General features: G+C 42.4%; 1 protein-coding gene across 2 annotated transcripts; it reads right to left on the bottom strand.

The window, feature by feature from the left end:
- Positions 1–3,600: 3,600 nt before the first annotated feature.
- On the bottom strand, positions 3,601–20,031 carry LOC115222234 (centrosomal protein of 19 kDa). 2 transcript variants are annotated; one of them, XM_029792393.2, is made up of 2 exons: positions 19,925–20,031; positions 3,601–4,447 (listed from the first exon to the last, which is right to left on the bottom strand). In XM_029792393.2, the coding sequence occupies exon 2, from the start codon at positions 4,414–4,416 to the stop codon at positions 3,691–3,693; it is 726 nt and encodes a 241-aa protein (XP_029648253.1). In that variant the 5' UTR covers positions 4,417–4,447; positions 19,925–20,031; the 3' UTR covers positions 3,601–3,690. The 2 variants fall into 2 exon arrangements, with proteins under 2 accessions (XP_029648253.1, XP_036367351.1); XM_036511458.1 differs by lacking the exon at positions 19,925–20,031 and adding an exon at positions 4,528–4,645.
- Between the last annotated feature and the right edge of the window lie 6 nt (positions 20,032–20,037).

Here is a 20,037-nt window from a genome sequence, read left to right as displayed (position 1 = left end):
CTACAATGTCATTCTAAACATAGACTATCACATCGTCAAAATCATGAGATAATATAAAATTGATTTGAAGCAATGTGGTCAAATGAGCATTTCAGTTGATGGATTAACCCTTAAGGCAGTGGTTTTCAACCAGGGTTTCGCGGAACATTAGGATTCCGCCAGTACAGTCCAGAGGTTCCGCAAGAAGTTACAAAAACGCTAAAATCGACAGTAATTTTTAATTCTCCTGTGCAGATATGTGTGCATAAGACAATCTTAGATGTCTTGCAAACAACTTGCACATGCAAGTGCTACCAGTTAAAAGCTCCGTATACCGGAAGCTAGCTAGTGTATGGGGTCATCAGGAGAGAATGCGCGCCGTTTCGGGGCCTACCTCTCGAGGGCATCAATGTGCACCGGGCCCCCCCTCACTGATATGAGGCCCCGTTTGCTAGATCAGCTGGTTATGAAGAACTCAATATACTTCTAGCCATCGCTCATCGTCTCTTTTTAGCCAAATCCAGTGGCTAGCCTTCTCCACTGCAGGGGTTCCTCAAGCCAGTGGAATGTTTCCTTAGGGTTCCGCACCAGCAAAAAGTTTGAAAAGCACTGTCTTAAGGGTTCATTTTGGTCCAGTCTGATGATTTGACCCTTTAGCATTCAGATCATTGTCAAAAGTAATGCTTATTCACACTGATTTGAATTCATCCTGCATTATCTTGTAACCTTGTTGACTATATCATACTCTTTTTTTACTCTTCTACTTGTTTCAGTCATTTGACTGTGGCCATGCTGGAGCACCGCCTTTAGTCGAGCATATCGACCCCAGGACTTATTCTTTGTAAGCCTAGTACTTATTCTATCGGTCTCTTTTGCCGAACTGCTAAGTTATGGGGGATGTAAACACACCAGCATCGGTTGTCAAGCGATGTTGGGGGGACAAACACAGACATACAAACATATACACACACATACATATATATATACATATATACGATGGGCTTCTTTCAGTTTCTGTCTACCAAATCCACTCACAAGGCTTTGGTCGGCCCGAGGTTATAGTAAAAGACACTTGCCCAAGATGCCACGCAGTGGGAATGAACCCGGAACCATGTGGTTGGTAAGCAGGCTACTTACCACACAGCCACTCCTACGCTGTAATATATCTTATAGACTAACATTATAGGGTAGGTGTGAGAGGTTGGATCTGGCTAGATGAACACAAAACAGGGAGAATATTTTGGCTGGATATGGCCAGTTTAAATGCTAAAAAGTTTAAAATATTTATCCCATATATCGACAGCTGTTTCATAATATGCGCCCAGTTACAGCACCAACACTAATGTGTGTTGGATGCTTTTGTGCAGGTGATGTAATTGGATGCAGATTACAGAACACCTATCAACATATGGAATAAATATTTTATCCCTCAATCTACTGGAATCTGATCATTTGATCTGTGTGTGTGTGATTTTTCTATTCTGGAGGGAAAGCAGTACCTGTGGCACTTTGCAGGGCCGTCTGAGAATTGCTGGAGGTCGGAGAAAGTTACCTACAAACTGGAGATTTGGCTTGGAAGCTTGCCACAGAATGGACATTGTTAAAAGGTTCTCAAGATGTTAAACCATGCTACAGATTAAGTTGTATCTATGTCTCAGTGTCTGTGCTTATGTGTACTGAACTGTGACCATTTATATCAAAAACAGGATTTAGTGATTCAGTAGAGATTAATATGTAACTGCCGGTGGCACATAAAAAGCACCAACCGATCATGGCCATTGCTGGAGGTCGGAGAATGTTACCTTCAAACTGGAGATTTGGCTTGGAAGCTTGCAACAGAATGGACATAGTTAACCCTTTCGATACCGGCCCTGGCTCTGTAGTACAAATGTCTTGTTTTCATAAGGCAATGATGGAGTTCATTGATTTTTATTTCTTTACAGATCACTGGTAGGGTTTGATGGCGGTCACCTGCTAACAGCACTGACATTTTGAAGAGGTAACTGCTAAGTTTAGAATGATATTGTAGGGCTGGGGTGAAAGGTCAGATCTGGCCAGTTTGAACGTAAAACAGGTAGAGTATTTTGGACAGAAATGGCTGGTTTAAATGTTAAAGAGCTAATGTAATCTTAATCGAAACTGTCCATCAAAATTTCATGTTAATGTGAAGGCGCGTGGTTCAGTGGTTAGAGCGTCGAGCTTACGATCGTGAGGTTGTGAGTTCAAATCCCGGACGGGGCTGCGTGTTGTGTTCTTGAGCAAGACACTTTATTTCACGTTGCTCCAGTTCACTCAGCTGTAGAAATGAGTTGCGATCTCACAGGTGCCAAGTTGTATCGGCCCCTTTGCTGTTCTCTTGGATAACATCAGTGGTGTGGAGAGGGGAGGCCAGTATGCATGGGCGACTGCTGGTCTTACATAAACAACCTTGCCTGGACTTGTGCCTGGGAGGGTAACTTTCTAGGTGCAATCCCATGGTCAGTCATGACCGTAGGGGGTCTCAGCATCAGCAATGTTGCAAACACCAGCTTAATAATGTCAATGTTGTTTTACTGAATTCTTCCTTATTTTCGAGATTAATTAAAACAATGGCAGTGTACTTCAAGAGAAATATAGTGACAATCATCTTCATCATCATTGTTTAACATCCGTTTTCCATGCTGGCATGGGTTGGACGGTTTGACTGCGGATTGGCAAGCTGAGAGACTGCATCAGACTCCAATCTGATTCGGCAAGGTTTCCACAGCTAGATACCTTTTATGTGCCACTGGCACGGGTGCCAGTCAGGTGGCACTGGTATCAACCATGTTCAAATGGTGCGTTTTACGTGTCACCGGCACAGGTGCCAGTCAGGCAGCACTGGCATTGGTCACACTTGAATGGTGCTTTTTACATGCCACCGGCAAAGGTGCCACTGGCAGAAACGTTAGCATGCCGGGCGAAATGCGTAGGCGTATTTCGTCTGTCGTTACGTTGTGAGTTCAAATTCCGCCGAGGTCAACTTTGCCTTTCATCCTTTCGGGGTCGATAAATTAAGTACCAGTTATGCACTGGGGTCGATGTAATCGACTTAATACCTATGTCTGCCTTTGTTTGTCCCTTCTATGTTTAGCCCCTTGTGGGTAATAAAGAAATAGGCATTGGTCACACTCGAATGGTGCTTTTTACGTGCCACATGCCAACCCCCTTGCTTGCGAAGACATGTTGGGGAAATCGAAATCGAATTGAACCAGCCAGGATCCCTGGTCTGGTGGTACGTAAAAAGCACCCACTACACTCATGGAGTGGTTGGCGTTAGGAAGGGCATCCAGCTGTAGAAACACTGCCAGATAAAACTGGAGCCTGGTGCAGCCTTCTGGCTTCTCAGATCCCCGGTCGAACCGTCCAACCCATGCTAGCATGGAGAACGGATATTAAACGATGATGATGATGATGATGATGGCACAGGTGCTAGTCAGGTGGCACTAAAGAGTTTAAAATAAAAAAAAATTTTTTAAAGTAAAAAAACTGCAAAAAAAAAAAAAATTAATATACAACAACATCAAGGCATACTTCGAAATAAATATATTGTATTTTTTCTTTTCTTTTCCTTGTAAATAATTGATGTTTTTTTTTTTTTTACATTTACAATAGTATACAAAAAAGACGAGATAAACAAAATAAAAAAAAAACACCCATGCCTATTGACTTGCTTGCAATAACATATAAAGTTTAAGCTTCATCATCAGCATTGGCTGCAGAATCCTCGTCCTTATCGTCGTCGTGGTCATCTTCATCATCGAGATCATAATCATCATCACCAGTATCGTAATTGACAACATCATCGCCGTCGTGCTTTTTGATGTCACGACCACCACCACCGCTTCCTCCGCTACCACCCCCGAATTCATCGTCACTTCCGTTGCGTTTATCATCAGTTCCTACGATAACGGATATAGCGTCGGCATCATATATGCAGTCCCAGCTACAGGGCTCAGCATCCGAGTTGCTATATTCGATCTGAATATCGTAGATGAAATCTTTGTCTGTTGGCTTTGTTGCGTTCTTCTCAAAAAGTTTCTCCATGATGGCTTTCCTCGCGTTCAGATCTTCGTCCCCAAGCTTGTTTAAGTCTTCGTCGGGGTTAACTAATAAACGCTTTTCCAATTGCTTTCTCTGAACATACTCTTTGATTGTGGAACCGTTCAAGCAGTCTTTTAGCATATTGAGTAAGTTCTCGAGCTGTGTGCGGGGAAGTTTTTTGACAAACTTTTGATGGCGTGGGTTGTTCAGCAGTTCTTCGGAGATGGTCTCTATTTTGGATTTAGCATTGAAAAAGCGCAGAGGCATGGTCCTTCGTCTGATTTTCTCACTCGAAGAATAGGAATAAGTTATAATAAGTGCCGGTGGACGTACCCGTATCCCACACTTGTGGCACACTACATCATGATCTTCCATTTTGAAAACCAAATTTTGTTTGTTTTTCACTCTGTAAAAGAAGAAAACCAGAAATTAATAAAGTATTTATGTCAGGTGGAGATTGAATTGTTAGAGAATCAGATAAAATACCTTGGAATATTTGCTTGTCTCTTTGTGTCCTCAGTTCAAGAAGCTACCCAGATTCATGTTACCTTTCACCTTTCATCCTCATTGAACTCATCATCATCATCATCGTTTAACGTCCGTTCTCCATGCTAGCATGGGTTGGACGGTTCGACCGGGGATCTGGGAAGCCAGGAGGCTGCACCAGGCTCCAGTCTGATCTGGCAGTGTTTCTACAGCTGGATGCCCTTCCTAACGCCAACCACTCCGTGAGTGTTTTGGGTGCTTTTTACATGCCACCGGCACAGGTGCCAGGCGAGGCTGGCAACGGCCACGATCGGATTGGTGCATTTTATGTTCCACAGGCACGGAAGCCAGTCAAGGCGGCGCTGGCATCGGTCACGATTCGGATGGTGCATGGCCGATGCCAGCGCCGCCTTGACTGACTGACTTTGTTCAAGAAGGAGGTACCCTAGTACAACCAGTCTAATGACTGAGGCTAGTCAAAGAACAGTGTGTATAATTAAGAAGTTGGTTTCCTAGTTATGTGGCTTTGGGTTCAGTCCCACTGTGTGACATCTTGTGTATCACACTTGTGCTAAAGCCTTGGGCTGACCAAAGCATCGATTGGATTTGACAGATGATATCGCATGACAGTTAGGCGCAGGAGTGGCTGTGCGGTAAGAAGCTTGCAAAGCAACCACATGGTTCTGGGTTCAGTCCCACTGCGTGGCATTTTGGGCAAGTGTCTTATGCTATAGCCTCGGGCTGACCAAAGCCTTGTGAGTGGATTTAGTAGACGGAAACTGAAAGAAGCCTGTCGTATATATATATATATATATATATATGTGTGTGTGTGTATATGTTTGTGTGTCAGTGTTTGTCCCTCTAGCATTGCTTGACAACCGATGCTGGTGTGTTTACGTCCCCGTCACTTAGCGGTTCGGCAAAAGAGACCGATAGAATAATTACTGGGCTTACAAAGAATAAGTCCTGGGGTCGATTTGCTCGACTAAAGGCGGTGCTCCAGCATGGCCGCAGTCAAATGACTGAAACAAGTAAAAGCGTAAAAGAGAGAGAGAGAGAGAGAGAGTTGTAAATGAGTGTCACTATCATACAAGCAGTATCAGTCATTTCCAGTATTCTGCAAAAACATGTCTGGCTGTGGGGGATTCCTCTGTACACCACCTTAGATACTTCTACAGTAGCTAGAACTGACCGATGATTTGAGGGGAATTTAATAAATGGAAACTGCATGGAATCCTATAATATACACACACAAATACACATAGAGCAGGAATAAGGATTCAAAGGATCAAATATAACTCATGGCAAGCTCTCCACAGGGTGTATGCCTATCAAGATGACAGTAATGGAGAGTATATAAAAATTAATTAATTAATTAAATTTCAGAGAAGTGGGAGATAAAATATTTATCCCATATATCGACAGCTGTTTCATAATCTGAGTCCAGTTACATCACCAACAGCAAAGTGTGTTGGATTCTTTTGTGCTGATGATTTAATTGGATACAGATTACAGAACACCTATCAACATATGGAATAAATATTTTGTCCCTCAATCCACTGGAATTTGATCGTTTGATCTGTGTATGTGTGTGTGTGTGTGTGCGATTTTTCTATTCTGGAGGGAAAGCAGTACCTGTGGCACTTTGCAGGGCCGTCTGAGAATTGCTGGAGGTTGGAGAAAGTTACCTACAAACTGGAGATTTGGCTTGGAAGCTTGCCACAGAATGGACATTGTTAAAAGGTTCTCAAGATGTTAAACCATGCTACAGATTAAGTTGTATCTATGTATCAGTGTCTGTGCTCATGTGTACTGAACTGTGACCATTTATATCAAAAACATGATTTAGTGATTCAGTAAAGATTAATATGTAACTGCCGGTGGCACGTAAAAAGCACCCACTACACTCACGGAGTGGTTCGCATTAGGAAGGGCATCAAGCAGTAGAAACACTGCCAGATCAGACTGGAGCCTGGTGCAGCCTTCTGGCTTCCCAGACCCTGGTCGAACCGTCCAACCCATGCTAGCATGGAAAGCGGACGTTAAACGATGATGATGATCTGATATTGCTACCAAGCAATCACTGAAACTACTAAAAAGTGTATATATAATGTACATTCACGAAGACACATGGCTCAGTGGTTAGGGCATCAGGCTCACAATCATGAGGTAGTGAGTTCCATTCCTGGACTAGTCTTTCTTTTCTTTTATTTCTTTTACTTATTTCAATCATTTAACTGCGGCCATGCTGGGGTACCGCCTTAAAGAGTTTTAGTCGAGCAAATCGAGACCAGGACCTTTTCTTAAGCCTGGTATCTATTTTAGCAGTTTCTTTCTTTGAACTGCTAAGTTACTGGAACGTAAACACACTAACACCAGCTGTCAAGCTGTAGGTGGGGAGAGAAGCACAGACACAAAGATACACATGCATAGATATGTACGTATATAAGATGGGCTTCTTTCAGTTTCCATCTACCAAATACATTCACAAGGCTTTGGTCGGCCTGAGGCTACAGAAGAAGACATTTGCCCGAAGTACCACTCTGTGAGACTGAACCCAGAACCATGTGATTGGGAAGCAAGCTTCTTAACACACAGCCACATGGATACTTCTGGATAGTCTGTGTATTGTGTTCTTGAGCAAGACACTTTATTTCATGTTGCTCCATCTTCACTCACATGTACAAATGAGTTGCGATGTCACTGGTGCCAAGCTTTTCAGCCTTTGCCTTTCCCTAGGACAACATTGGTGGCATAGAGGGGAGGCTGGTATGCATGGGTGACTGCTGGTCCTCCATAAACAACCTTGACTGGACTTGTGCCTTCAGAAGGGAACTTTCTAGGTGCAATCCCATGGCCATTCATGACCGAAGGAAGTCTTTACCATTTTATCCTGTATATCACGTTTTTAGAACAGGTAAATCGTTTCTCCGTGTAATAAGAGGTGACTAAAAGGGTCGGCACCAGGAAGGGCATCCAGTCATAAAAACAGCATCAAATATCCTGCCTATCTGAGATTTATTATTGCTTGATTACACTTTTTCGATATCAGTGTCAATCGATACTGGAAAAAGGTATATGTGTTTGCGAAGGGAACCTACTTTTCATCGACAACTGTGATTGTCACACGCCGATGATGGGTCAATACCCAGAAACTAGAGTCCGTGTGTATCATAAGTTGAAGACGGGAAGGATGGCTTCCCTTTGCAAATACTGATAGGGCACAGAAAGTGTGTCTATAGCCAGCTGGAAGAGGTGTCCTCCTGGAGCTACAAACTACAGTAGCATCCACCCTTAGGGGTTAACCATATTTAAATGGCAAATATATGTCACTTTTACACTTTTACTTGTTTCAGTCATTTGACTGCGGCCATGCTGGAGCACTGCCTTTAGTCGAGCAAATCGACCCCGGGACTCATTCTTTGTAAGTCCAGTTCTTATTCTATCGGTCTCTTTTGCCGAACCGCTAAGTGACGGGGACCTAAACACACCAGTATCGGTTGTCAAGCAATGTTAGGGGGACAAACACAAACACACACGCACATATATATATACATATATACGACAGGCTTCTTTCAGACGAGGCGGTGCTGGCATCGGCCACGAGTCGGATGGTGCTTTTTACGTACCACCAGACCAGGGATCCTGGCTGGTTCAATTCGATTTCGATTTCGCTTGCCCCAACATGTCTTCGCAAGCAAGGTGGTTGGCATTGGTGCCTGTTGTACGGTCAGATTGGTGTATTTTACGTGCCACCGGCACAGAAGCCAGTGGAGGCGGCGCTGGCATCGGCCACGAGTCGGATAGTGCTTTTTACGTACCACCAGACCAGGGAACCTGGCTGGTTCAATTCGATTTCGCTTGCCCCAACATGTCTTCGCAAGCAAGGGGGTTGGCATGGGTGCCTGTCGTACGGTCAGATTGGTGTATTTTACGTGCCACCGGCACAGAAGCCAGTGGAGGCGGCGCTGGCATCGGCCACGAGTCGGATAGTGCTTTTTACGTACCACCAGACCAGGGATCCTGGCTGGTTCAATTCGATTTTGACTTCGATTTCGATTTCGCTTGCCCCACATGTCTTCGCAAGCAAGGGGGGTTGGCATGGGTGCCTGTCGTCGGATGAGGTTCTATATCGACTTCGCTTGCCTCAACAGGACTTTGTGTCCAAGGGAGGAAAGGCATTCATAAGTGGGCTGGGCTCACTTGTCCTGCCTGGTCTTCTCACGTACAGAATATTTCCAAAGGTCTCGGTCGCTGGTCATTTCCTCAGTGAGGCCTAAAGTTCGAAGGTCGTGCTTCACCACCTCGTCCCAGGTTTTCCTGGGTCTACCTCTTCCACGGGTTCCCTCAACTGCTAAGGATTGGCACTTTCTCACACACCTATCTTCATCCATTCTCGCCACATCGACTTCGCTTGCCTCAACAGGTCTTTGTGTCCAAGGGAGGAAAGGCATTCATAAGTGGGCTGGGCTCACTTGTCCTGCCTGTCTTCTCACGTACAGAATATTTCCAAAGGTCTCGGTCGCTGGTCATTTCCTCAGTGAGGCCTAAAGTTCGAAGGTCGTGCTTCACCACCTCGTCCCAGGTTTTCCTGGGTCTACCTCTTCCACGGGTTCCCTCAACTGCTAAGGATTGGCACTTTCTCACACACCTATCTTCATCCATTCTCGCCACATCGACTTCGCTTGCCTCAACAGGTCTTTGTGTCCAAGGGAGGAAAGGCATTCATAAGTGGGCTGGGCTCACTTGTCCTGCCTGGTCTTCTCACGTACAGAATATTTCCAAAGGTCTCGGTCGCTGGTCATTTCCTCAGTGAGGCCTAAAGTTCGAAGGTCGTGCTTCACCACCTCGTCCCAGGTTTTCCTGGGTCTACCTCTTCCACGGGTTCCCTCAACTGCTAAGGATTGGCACTTTCTCACACACCTATCTTCATCCATTCTCGCCACATGACCATACCAGCGCAATCGTCTCTCTTGCACACCACAACTGATGCCTCTTAGGTACAACATTTCTCTCAAGGTGCTAACGCTCTGTCGAGTATGTACACTGACATTACACATCCATCGGAGCATACTGGCTTCAGGTGTCCATAAATTACAGACATCACTAAATATATCCCCAATGGTTGTTATATTTTTTTGATAATATAAGTTAGATAGGATGCCTATATTACAATATTACAATAACCAATAAAATGGTGTGCCTGTATAGTAATATTACGATTATGAAATTAGCATTAGCTTATCTCACTCTTTTGTGAAGGCGCATGGATCAGCGGTTAGAGCGCAGAGCCTACAATCGTGAGGTTGTGAGTTCGATTCCCGGACCGGGCTGTGTGTTGCGTTCTTGAGCAAGAAGACTTTATTTCACGTTGCTCCAGTTTAATTAGCTGTAGAAATGAGTTGCGGCTTCACTGGTGCCAAGCTGTATCGGCCGATGCCTTTCCCTTGGGTAACATCAGTGGTGTGGAGAGGGAAGGCTGGTGCGCATGGGCGACTGCTGGCCTTCCTCAATCAACTTTGCCCGGACTTGTGCTTCGGAGTGTAACTTTCTGGGTGCAATCCCATGGTCATTCGTGACACTAGCTGAATGATAACTAAGATATTTTACTAAATTCTTTGTTATATTTAAAGTAATTGAAAGAAACACAGAACATCCCAAAATAAATACAATAACGAAAGGGTTAAACTATCCAATAACGAAAGGGTTAAACTATCCCCTAGACCACATCAGTTTCTTTCATCCATCTGTCATCTCAGAATACTGAGTGCTCCTTTCATACATCCCTCTCATCATTATACCATTTCGACCCTGTGCTTGAGGAGATCCATTGAGTCAAGTACACCAACATCAAAATCAATGGAAACTGCAGTTGTGATCCCTGTGCCGGTGGCACGTAAAAAGCACCATCTGAACGTGGCCGATGCCAGCGCCGCCGAGACTGGCTACCGTGCCGGTGGCATGTAAAAAGCACCATGTGAATCATGGCTGATGCCAGCGCCGCCTTAACTGGCATGTAAAATGCGCCAATCTGATTGTGGCCATTGCCAGCCTCGCCTGGCACCTGTGCCAGTGGCACGTAAAAAGCACCCTCTACACTCACGGAGTGGTTGGCGTTAGGAAGGGCATCCAGCTGTAGAAACACAGCCAGATCAGACTGGAGACTGGTGCAGCCTTCTGGCTTCCCAGATCCTCGGTCGAACCGTCCAAAACATGCTAGCATGGAGAACGGGCGTTAAATGATGATGATACTATCACTCATGCTTCTCACTCTGTAAAGAGGCTGGCGAGTGAGCAGAGATGCAAGGTCTTTTAGTTGTGTCAAGGACACAGAGTTGCCTCTCAAGTACTGGTGCCATTAAAAATACATCAGGTAGATTCTGTAAGTGAAGGCATGTGTCCTTGACACTGGATTGGGGGCTGCATTGTGTTCTTGAGCAAGAAATTTCATTTCATGTTGTTCCAGTCCATTCAGTTGTAAATGAGCTTTAGCGTTAGCTAACGAGGTTAATCCTGTGACAGATTGGCATTTCATTCAGAAAGAGGTGATATCTCAGCCACATACACCTCAAATACAGGGTTAAGCTCCAGAAAAAGCAAGGAGACTGCAGAGCTTTACAACCCCTAAGCTGGAAAAACAGGCTGCACCTGATAAGGAATACAGGACCATGAAAACTTCAAACATGAACTGGGGTTGTTTAAATAGCTTGTCTTCTAAAGCTTCTGTGCAGTTTTAATCAGGTAGCATATTTTCTAAAACAAATTATTTTTGAATTCCAAATATATAGGCACAGGAGTGGCTGTGTGGTAAGTAGCTTGCTTACCAGCCACATGGTTCCGGGTTCAGTCCCACTGCGTGGCACCTTGGAGAAGTGTCTTCTACTATAGCCTCGGGCCGACCAAAGCCTTGTGAGTGGATTTGGTAGACGGAAACTGAAAGAAGCCCATTGTATATATATGTATATATGTATATATATATATATATATATATATATATATATATACACAATATATATACGTGCGGGTGGCACGTAAAAAGCACCCACTACACTCACGGAGTGATTGGCGTTAGGAAGGGCATCCAGCTGTAGAAACACTGCCAGATCTGACTGGGCCTGATGAAGCCTTCCAGCTTCACAGACCCCAGTTGAACCGTCCAACCCATGCTAGCATGGAAAACGGACGCTAAATGATGATGATGATATATGTGTGTGTGTGTGCGTGTGTGTTTGTCCCACTGGCATTGCTTGACAACCGATGCTGGTATGTTTATGTCCCCGTCACTTAGCGGTTCGGCAAAAAGAGACCGATAGAATAAGTACTGGGCTTACAAAAGAATAAGTCCCGGGGTCTAGTTGCTCGACTAAAGGCGGTGCTCCAGCATGGCCGCAGTCAAATGACTGAAACAAGTAAAAGAGAGTAAAGAGCATATCACTAGCTGTTCCTTTCACAGCAAGATGAAAAATTAGATTTCCGCTTAAATCTAACCAGATATTCAAATGGTGACAAACATGGACCCCACCACCCTAATTTCACTGGTTATGGAAATGTCTGACTTTATGCACACACATCAAACTTTAAGTAAAGAAAAACAAAATATTATTCGTGATCAGAATGTCTGTTATAATCTCTTGCAAATTCTTCCAACATGTTCTTTGTTTATTCAGTAAATAACTTTTATTTTTTAGTTGTTTCAGTCATTAGACCGTGGCCATGCTGGGACACAGTCATGAAGAATTTTTTTATCAAATAAATCAACGCCATAACTTATTTTTTAAAACCTGGTACCTTATTCCATCGGTCTCTTTTCCCAAACTAAGTTATAGTAATGTAAACACACCAACACTGGTTGTCAAAGCAGTGGGTGGGAGTCACAGGCCTGTGATATGCAGGACACTGACTGGGAGAACAATGCCTGTCATTGCCACAGATGGAGGAAGCAGGTTAAGGAGGGAATCGACACTTTTGAGAGAGCACGTATCCAGCATGAAGAACTTAAGCGAGCTGCGCGAAAGTGCACTGCTTGTATAATGAATGGGGAAAGCTTGGTCTGCAGTGTTTGCAGTCGTGTATTCTTGTCAATAGCAGGGCTCATGAGCCACCAATGGAGCAGCAAATGCAAAATATAAGTTAGTCCTAGAGCGCACAATGTTCCTGAGGGTCGGCAATGGTCTTCCTCGGTCACGAGTGGACGGCCATCATATATATGTATGTATGTATATATGATGGGCATCTTTCAGTTTCTGCCTACCAAATCCACTCGCAAAGCTTTGGCTGGCCAAGACTATAGTAGAAGACACTTGCCCATGGTGTCATGCAGCAGGACTGAACCTGAAACCATGTGGTTGGGAAGCAAGCATTCTAACCACACAGCTACAGAGATGTTAATACAAGGTTTATAGCAGACTCTATTCTTGTGCATCTTTTCTTTCTTTCTTTCTTTGAAACTATGACAACAAAGTATAGCATATACTCTTGTAATTGTTTCAGTCATTTGACTGCGGCCATGCTGGAGCACCGCCTTTAATCGAGCAACTCGACCCCGGGACTTATTCTTTTGTAAGCCCAGTACTTATTCTATCGGTCTCTTTTGCCGAACCGCTAAGTAACAGGGACATAAACACACCAGCATCGGTTGTCAAGCAATGCTAGGGGGACAAACACAAACGCATATATATATATATATATATATATACGACGGGCTTCTTTCAGTTTCCGTCTACCAAATCCACTCACAAGGCTTTGGTCGGCCCGAGGCTATAGTAGAAGACACTTGCCCAAGGTGCCACGCAGTGGGACTGAACCCGGAACCATGTGGTTGGTAAACAAGCTACTTACCACACAGCCACTCCTGCGCATCTACTAGGATAGACACAACTCGATCTTACCAAATCAATAACATTCAAAGACTGCGATACAAAGGGTAGTGTCAAACTGTAAGCATCAGAGAAGCAGGACCAAAAATAACAAGATGTAGCATATTCAGAGACCTATACACTAGTATTACGTGGCAAAAACCTGTAAATATTACTGCCAACCACATCATAATGGCAGCTCACTTTCTGATATGCCTAACAACACAAAGAACCTAATGCTAGCAATGATCTCCACCCGTGGACATATCTACAAAGTCAGAAAACAGCACAGCTCCCATGACTTTAGGAAACATTTTTTCACGCTGAGAGTTGCTGAAGCATGGAACAAACTGTCGGCATCAGTTGTTAGAGCACTGCATCCTTCAAAACTTCCATGCTTTCTGAGATTCGCCAACACTACACCTGATTTTCTCCCCTCCATACACACGCAAGCATGTATCTGACTCATACATTGTTCGCTTTCCAGACATTACTGCATGTACTTTATACGCACTTTCTGACAAGTTGTGGTGCACCTGAGTATTGTATACAATAATTTCATTATTATTATTATTATTAACATTAAAGACTTGTATGGGAAATGACATAAGTTGATTGAAATAATCTCAGTAAGTGATTAGTGTTTACTGCACTGAATGGAATATATGGAAAGTGGATTCTGGCAAGGTTTAGAGTGCAAAACAAGACTAAGCATAACAATCACTAACATTCTGCCATTCTAATATTTTGCTTTAGCGATTGACAAACTTCTTCGGGCCCGGGAAAGAATTCTGAGCTCAGCAAGACCAGTAAACAAAGTGTTTTCCTATTACACAATAATCTCATATCCAATTGACCATACTAGTGAACTGTATATTTTATTGGTTATCTACTTACTAACTTGTACTTGTGGCGACATTCACCCTGGGCGGGTTGAGTCGGCTTCTTCCTTGGAAGAAGTTTCGTGGGAATATGTGGATTTCACAAGCGGTCCCCAACAATCCCGCATGTGGAGACATTCTATTTGCCGCAGATTGTCCACAGACGCAGGGACAGAACAACCGAGGAGCCGCCGGTTGCCGAAACAGACACTCTGAGGATTTTCACCAGAGCCCCGCCTGCCAGGTTCTGGCCCTAATACCACTCGGTGTCAGACCAATCCGCCTTGGGTGGCCCTACCGGGAACCGAAGTTCCCGACGGCATAGCTCTGACACTACCCGTTGCCAGCGTCACCCACCATGGTGGGGGGGGGGATGGACTTTGGGGACTATATCTACTTATAGTGAAATGAACTCAATCAAGACCTTAGTATACTTAGAAGAAACACTAGGCTGTGCTAGTGATAGGATACAAGACACTGACAATTCAGCCAGTACCTTAACAACTATGTTAATAACAAACTCTGTGGCCGATGCCAGCACCGCCTTGACTGGCTTCCGTGCTGGTTGCACATAAAAAGCACCATCCGAATCGTGGCCGGTGGCACATAAAATGCACCAATCTGATCGTGGCCGTTGCCAGCCTCGCCTGGCACCTGTGCAGGTGGCACGTAAAAAGCACCCACTACACTCACGGAGTGGTTGGCGTTAGGAAGGGCATCCAGCTGTGGAAACACTGCCAGATCAGACTGGAGCCTGGTGCAGCCTTCTGGCTTCCCAGATCCCCGGTCGAACCGTCCAGCCCATGCTAGCATGGAGAACGGACGATGATGATGAATTTAGATATTTCAATAATAAATCTTGCAACACTATTTTCCAATGAGATTTAATATCATTAGTTATCAGACACAACAGCTACATGATTAAAATCTGAATTACTGATTAAATTGGTCATTAGTCCTGTTCAACTGGAAACGGATTTTACTCCTGCTTTGCTGTTGACAGTGTCCAATAAGAAAGGATTCCAAAATTACCGATCACCTGCTAATTATTTAATTTTGGATTTTACTTGGCACTTATTCTTTAGGTAAATAAAAAGTAAAGTAAGTCATTGGGACACTACTATCGAGTCCTGGGACTATTAGAGCTGGTCATCTAGTCTCTATGGCATATAAATGTCGTTCATTGATAGCTGAATGGACTGGAGCGACATGCGGTGTTTTGCTCAACAACATAATGCACCACTTGGTCTGGGGAGTGAAACCAAGATTTTGAAATTGTGAAAGCAACACCCTAACCAATATGCCATGTTCCTTCACATAGGCATTGTCTAAAATATTTCAATTCTTTCTCAAAGCAGTTTTATCTTTTTTTCTCAAACTGTAAATTAGCTACTTGGTGCTAACATATTTAATGCTGCAAAGAGCATTAAAGAACTGAGAGTAATAATGTGGCAAAAATTAATCAATGACTGACATTGTTTTAATTATTTCAGCAAGTATGGGAGACACCTCTGGACATGTTTTGGTTCTATTACACCTCCTCAGTGAAGTATAGATACTACTGTACTTGTTGAAGTAACGACAAAAGAATCACTAAGTAATGTACAAGACTGTACAATGGGCAGCAGAGAAAAATAGAATTGCTTCTGAGACTAAATAGCTCCTCTCTCTGAATATTTTACACCCATTTTCTCCATGCTTATATGAATTTGGTTACTGGTTTTAATATGCCAGTTTGTCTTTTGAACTTATATTTTGTCATTTCACATGTTTACAAAGTCAGAAAACAACACAGCTCCCATGACTTTCGGAAACATTTTTTCATGCTGAGAGTTGCTGAAGCATGGAACAGACTGCCGTCATCAGTTATTAGTTGTTGGAGCAGTGCATCCTTCAAAACTTCCATGCTTCCTGAGATTCGCCAACACTACATCTGATTTTCTCCCCTCCATACACACACAAGCATGTATCTGACTCATACACTGTTCGCTTCCCAGACATTTTGTACATTACTGCATATACTTTATACGCACTTTTGACAAGTATTATATATATATACACAGACACCCATAAAATTATTAACCATCTTACTAACAATAACTCTGAGCACCTTTTCAAACTCCACCCGTCTAACACCCGTGGACATGTTTACAAAGTCAGAAAACAACACAGCTCCTATGACTTTCGGAAACATTTTTTCACGCTGAGAGTTGCTGAAGCATGGAACAGACTGCTGGCATCAGTTGTTAGTTGTCGGAGCACTGCATCCTTCAAAACTTCCATGCTTCCTGAAATTCGCCAACACTACACCTGATTTTCTCCCCTCCATACACACACAAGCATGTATCTGACTCATACACTGTTCGCTTTCCTGACATTTGTACATTACTGCATATACTTTATACACACTTTTTGACAAGTTGTGGTGCACCTGAGCACTGTATACAATAATTTCAGTATTATTTATATCATGTCCATCTTGCTCCTTGTTGAAATTTCTGCTTTCTGTCTCTGTGTTTCAGAACCCTATACCATTATACTTTTGCCATACACATTGTACCTCTTACTGTGTTGTGTGTTTATAAAGCTGAATGCTCTTCTTGTAAAGTATGAGTAGACTTGTTTTGCTTGATTATTGTGTGTGTATGAGTCAGATACATGCTTGCGTGTGTATGGAGGGGAGAAAATCAGGTGTAGTGTTGGCGAATCTCAGGAAGCATGGAAGTTTTGAAGGATGCAGTGCTCCGACAACTAACAACTGATGCCGGCAGTTTGTTCCATGCTTCTGCAACTCTTAGCGTGAAAAAATGTTTCCTAAAGTCATGGGAGCTGTGTTGTTTTCTGACTTTGTAAACATGTGAAATGACAAAATTATTGTGTGTGTTAGTGAAGCAAATGATAGTTATTGTGTTCATGAACACATGAACACTACACAATAACTTGAGTAATAAGGTTTGAATTCATTAACTGAAATGTCTATTGTCTGGTACCATGACCTCACAACCAATTTGTCTCAACAAATAATATCTTTAACCCTTTAACATTCAGATTACTCTGTCAAATGTAAAGCCTGTTTAATCACATTGTTTTAAATTAATTGTACAGCATCTTGTAACTGAGATTTTGACGATGTCCCTGTTTATTTTTAGAATGACTTTGTAGGGTAGGTGTGAGAGGTCAGAGCTGGCTGGTTTGAGCATATAACAGGAAGACAATTTTGGCCTGATATGGCCAGTTTAAACACTAAAGGGTTAATCTGTAATTTCTTCAATGTTCTTTGCAAGTGAATTATAAGAACCCATCTTTTTATTATTATTATTATTATTTTTTTGGCTTACAATTTATCTAAATCCAAAATATGTTCTTGTGTTAACAGAACACAGATACAAATATTTCGTACTCCAGCGAAAACACTACCTTTTTACCATTTACATTAACTGAACTAATCTTATAAGTGTACTTATAAGAACATTTGTTCATAGGATGGTTTACTGGATAGAGATTAGTGATAGCATAGCATCTAAGGAAAAACCTGAATGAATGATGGTTCCAGACTTGCAGTCTTTCTCAGTAGCAAAACAAAATTTCATGTCACATAACACAGTAGAAGGTACAATGTATATGGCAAAAGTATAATAGTATAGGGTACTGGAACATAGAGACAGAAAACAGAAATTTCAATAAGGGGCAAGGTGGACATGATATATTGAATGTGAAATGACAAAATACGAGTTGAAGAGACAAACTGGTATATTAAAAGCAGTAACCAAATCCACATTTTTCTATGAACTGTTTAAGGGTTTACATGTTTCAGTGACTTTACCTGTTTTGCATAATGCAAATATTTTGATAATATATATAGATAATATATAGGCGCAGAAGTGGCTTTGTGGTAAGTAGCTTGTTTACCAACCACATGGTTCCGGATTCAGTCCCACTGAGTGTCACCTTGGGCAAGTGTCTTCTACTATAGCCTCGGGCCGACCAAAGCCTTGTGAGTGGATTTGGTAGACGGGAACTGAAAGAAGCCAGTCGTATATATGTATATATATATATATATATATATATATATATATATATATATATATATAAATGCGTGTGTGTGTCTGTGTTTGTCCCCCTAGCATTGCTTGACAACCGATGCTGGTGTGTTTATGTCCCCGTCACTTAGCGGTTCGGCAAAAGAGACCGATAGAATAAGTACTGGGCTTACAAAAGAATAAGTCCCGGGGTCGAGTTGCTCGAATAAAGGTGGTGCACCAGCATGGCCGCAGTCAAAATGACTAAAACAAGTAAAAAAAAAAAAAGAGTATATAAATAAAAAGGAAAACACATCATCTAATAATTTATTTCTTGTTCTTTGTAACAAAAACTATTCTTATAGTTGCAACAAGATGACTTGTGTGTTTTCAGATGACCATTTTTACATACGATTTTCCACTGTACTGTAGCAGATTTCTTACACAATAACATAGTTATAGTAAATGTACCAATTACATCAGTAGTTCAATGGAATACGGATTCCGAACTCCTTTTCGCCAAGGTGAAAATAATTTCCACAATATGTCCTGATTGGTGTACGTTCGAGTCGACAGATCAGATAATAAGCACAAAATATCTACAAACAGGTTTTTACCGATTTCTATATTATATTCATAGATGGGTGGGGGAGCTTTGGCAAAATAATATCTCATTGAAGAAAAAAATTTTGGAAAATCATACAAGAATCTTGTCAAATGAAGGTGCCAGTCCAGATACATCACATGTTCACTTACTAGGAGACTGCGCGGGACACAGTTATTGGATATTCCAAGACAGGCAAGAAGACAATGGTGCTATTTATGGAATGCCATATTTTTATGTATTCTGAATATTTCCAAGACTGTAGTGCAGAATTCTTACCATAACTGGTATTGCATTAACAGAAATATACAGCATTTAAGTTTAGGAGAAAATGAACTCTTTGCTGAAACACTTCGTGGATTTTGCTAAAGTCCTCCATGGAAGTATGAACACTATACATACTTATATTCCATTAATATTCTGTAAGGCGAGATGAAATTGACCGGTAAGTTAATCATGGCTTCCTGACCGAAGGGTCGACACTTCGCATCCAATATTTTCCGATAGATGCTGTGAGGTGTTCTCAAGAAAGAAAACCCATTTGTCTTTCAACAGCTCAATACACCTGTGCACTATAAACAACAGAAAGTGTTTTGTCACTTTTTAAGAGTCGAGTTGAACCATCTTCATGTTGACTCGGAGAAGAAAGAAACTGCTATTCCCATGCAATCGACACCTCAAGACGAAGTTTTTAAGCGATGGTCCGACGACACAGATTGGTTATGAGGTAATGACGCGTCCGAGTATCCTTAAAATTCCATGATTATATATTTCTAGCTTTTGCAGGCGGGGGGAAAAGCAACAGACGTATCGCGACACGGCGAGAGAGAAAGGTTAGATCTACATTCATTGCAAAGTTATGCTAAGTAGCAACATTCGGCACAAAAAAACAATGTTTTAGACATGGAATTAAAAGAAAAAAATAATTTGACAAGTAGTATCCGGTGTATCTTTATTTTTTCCAATAATTTCAGGTACAGAAGAATCGGCAAATTATTTTAATTTGAGAATTAAACATTAAAATCTGTCTGTACTTACTTGTTAGGGTCAACTTGCCAACCATGTTGAAACAGTAAACTTAACGCATGCGTAGCAACGCTTACTGTCGTTTGTCAGAACTAACTAATCTATATCATCATATACAATCTACT

Source organism: Octopus sinensis, linkage group LG19, assembly GCF_006345805.1.
Source record: "Octopus sinensis linkage group LG19, ASM634580v1, whole genome shotgun sequence".
Lineage (NCBI taxonomy): Eukaryota > Metazoa > Mollusca > Cephalopoda > Octopoda > Octopodidae > Octopus > Octopus sinensis.
Note: the sequence above shows the minus strand (reverse complement) of the source record. Positions and strands in the feature narration are given on the sequence as shown.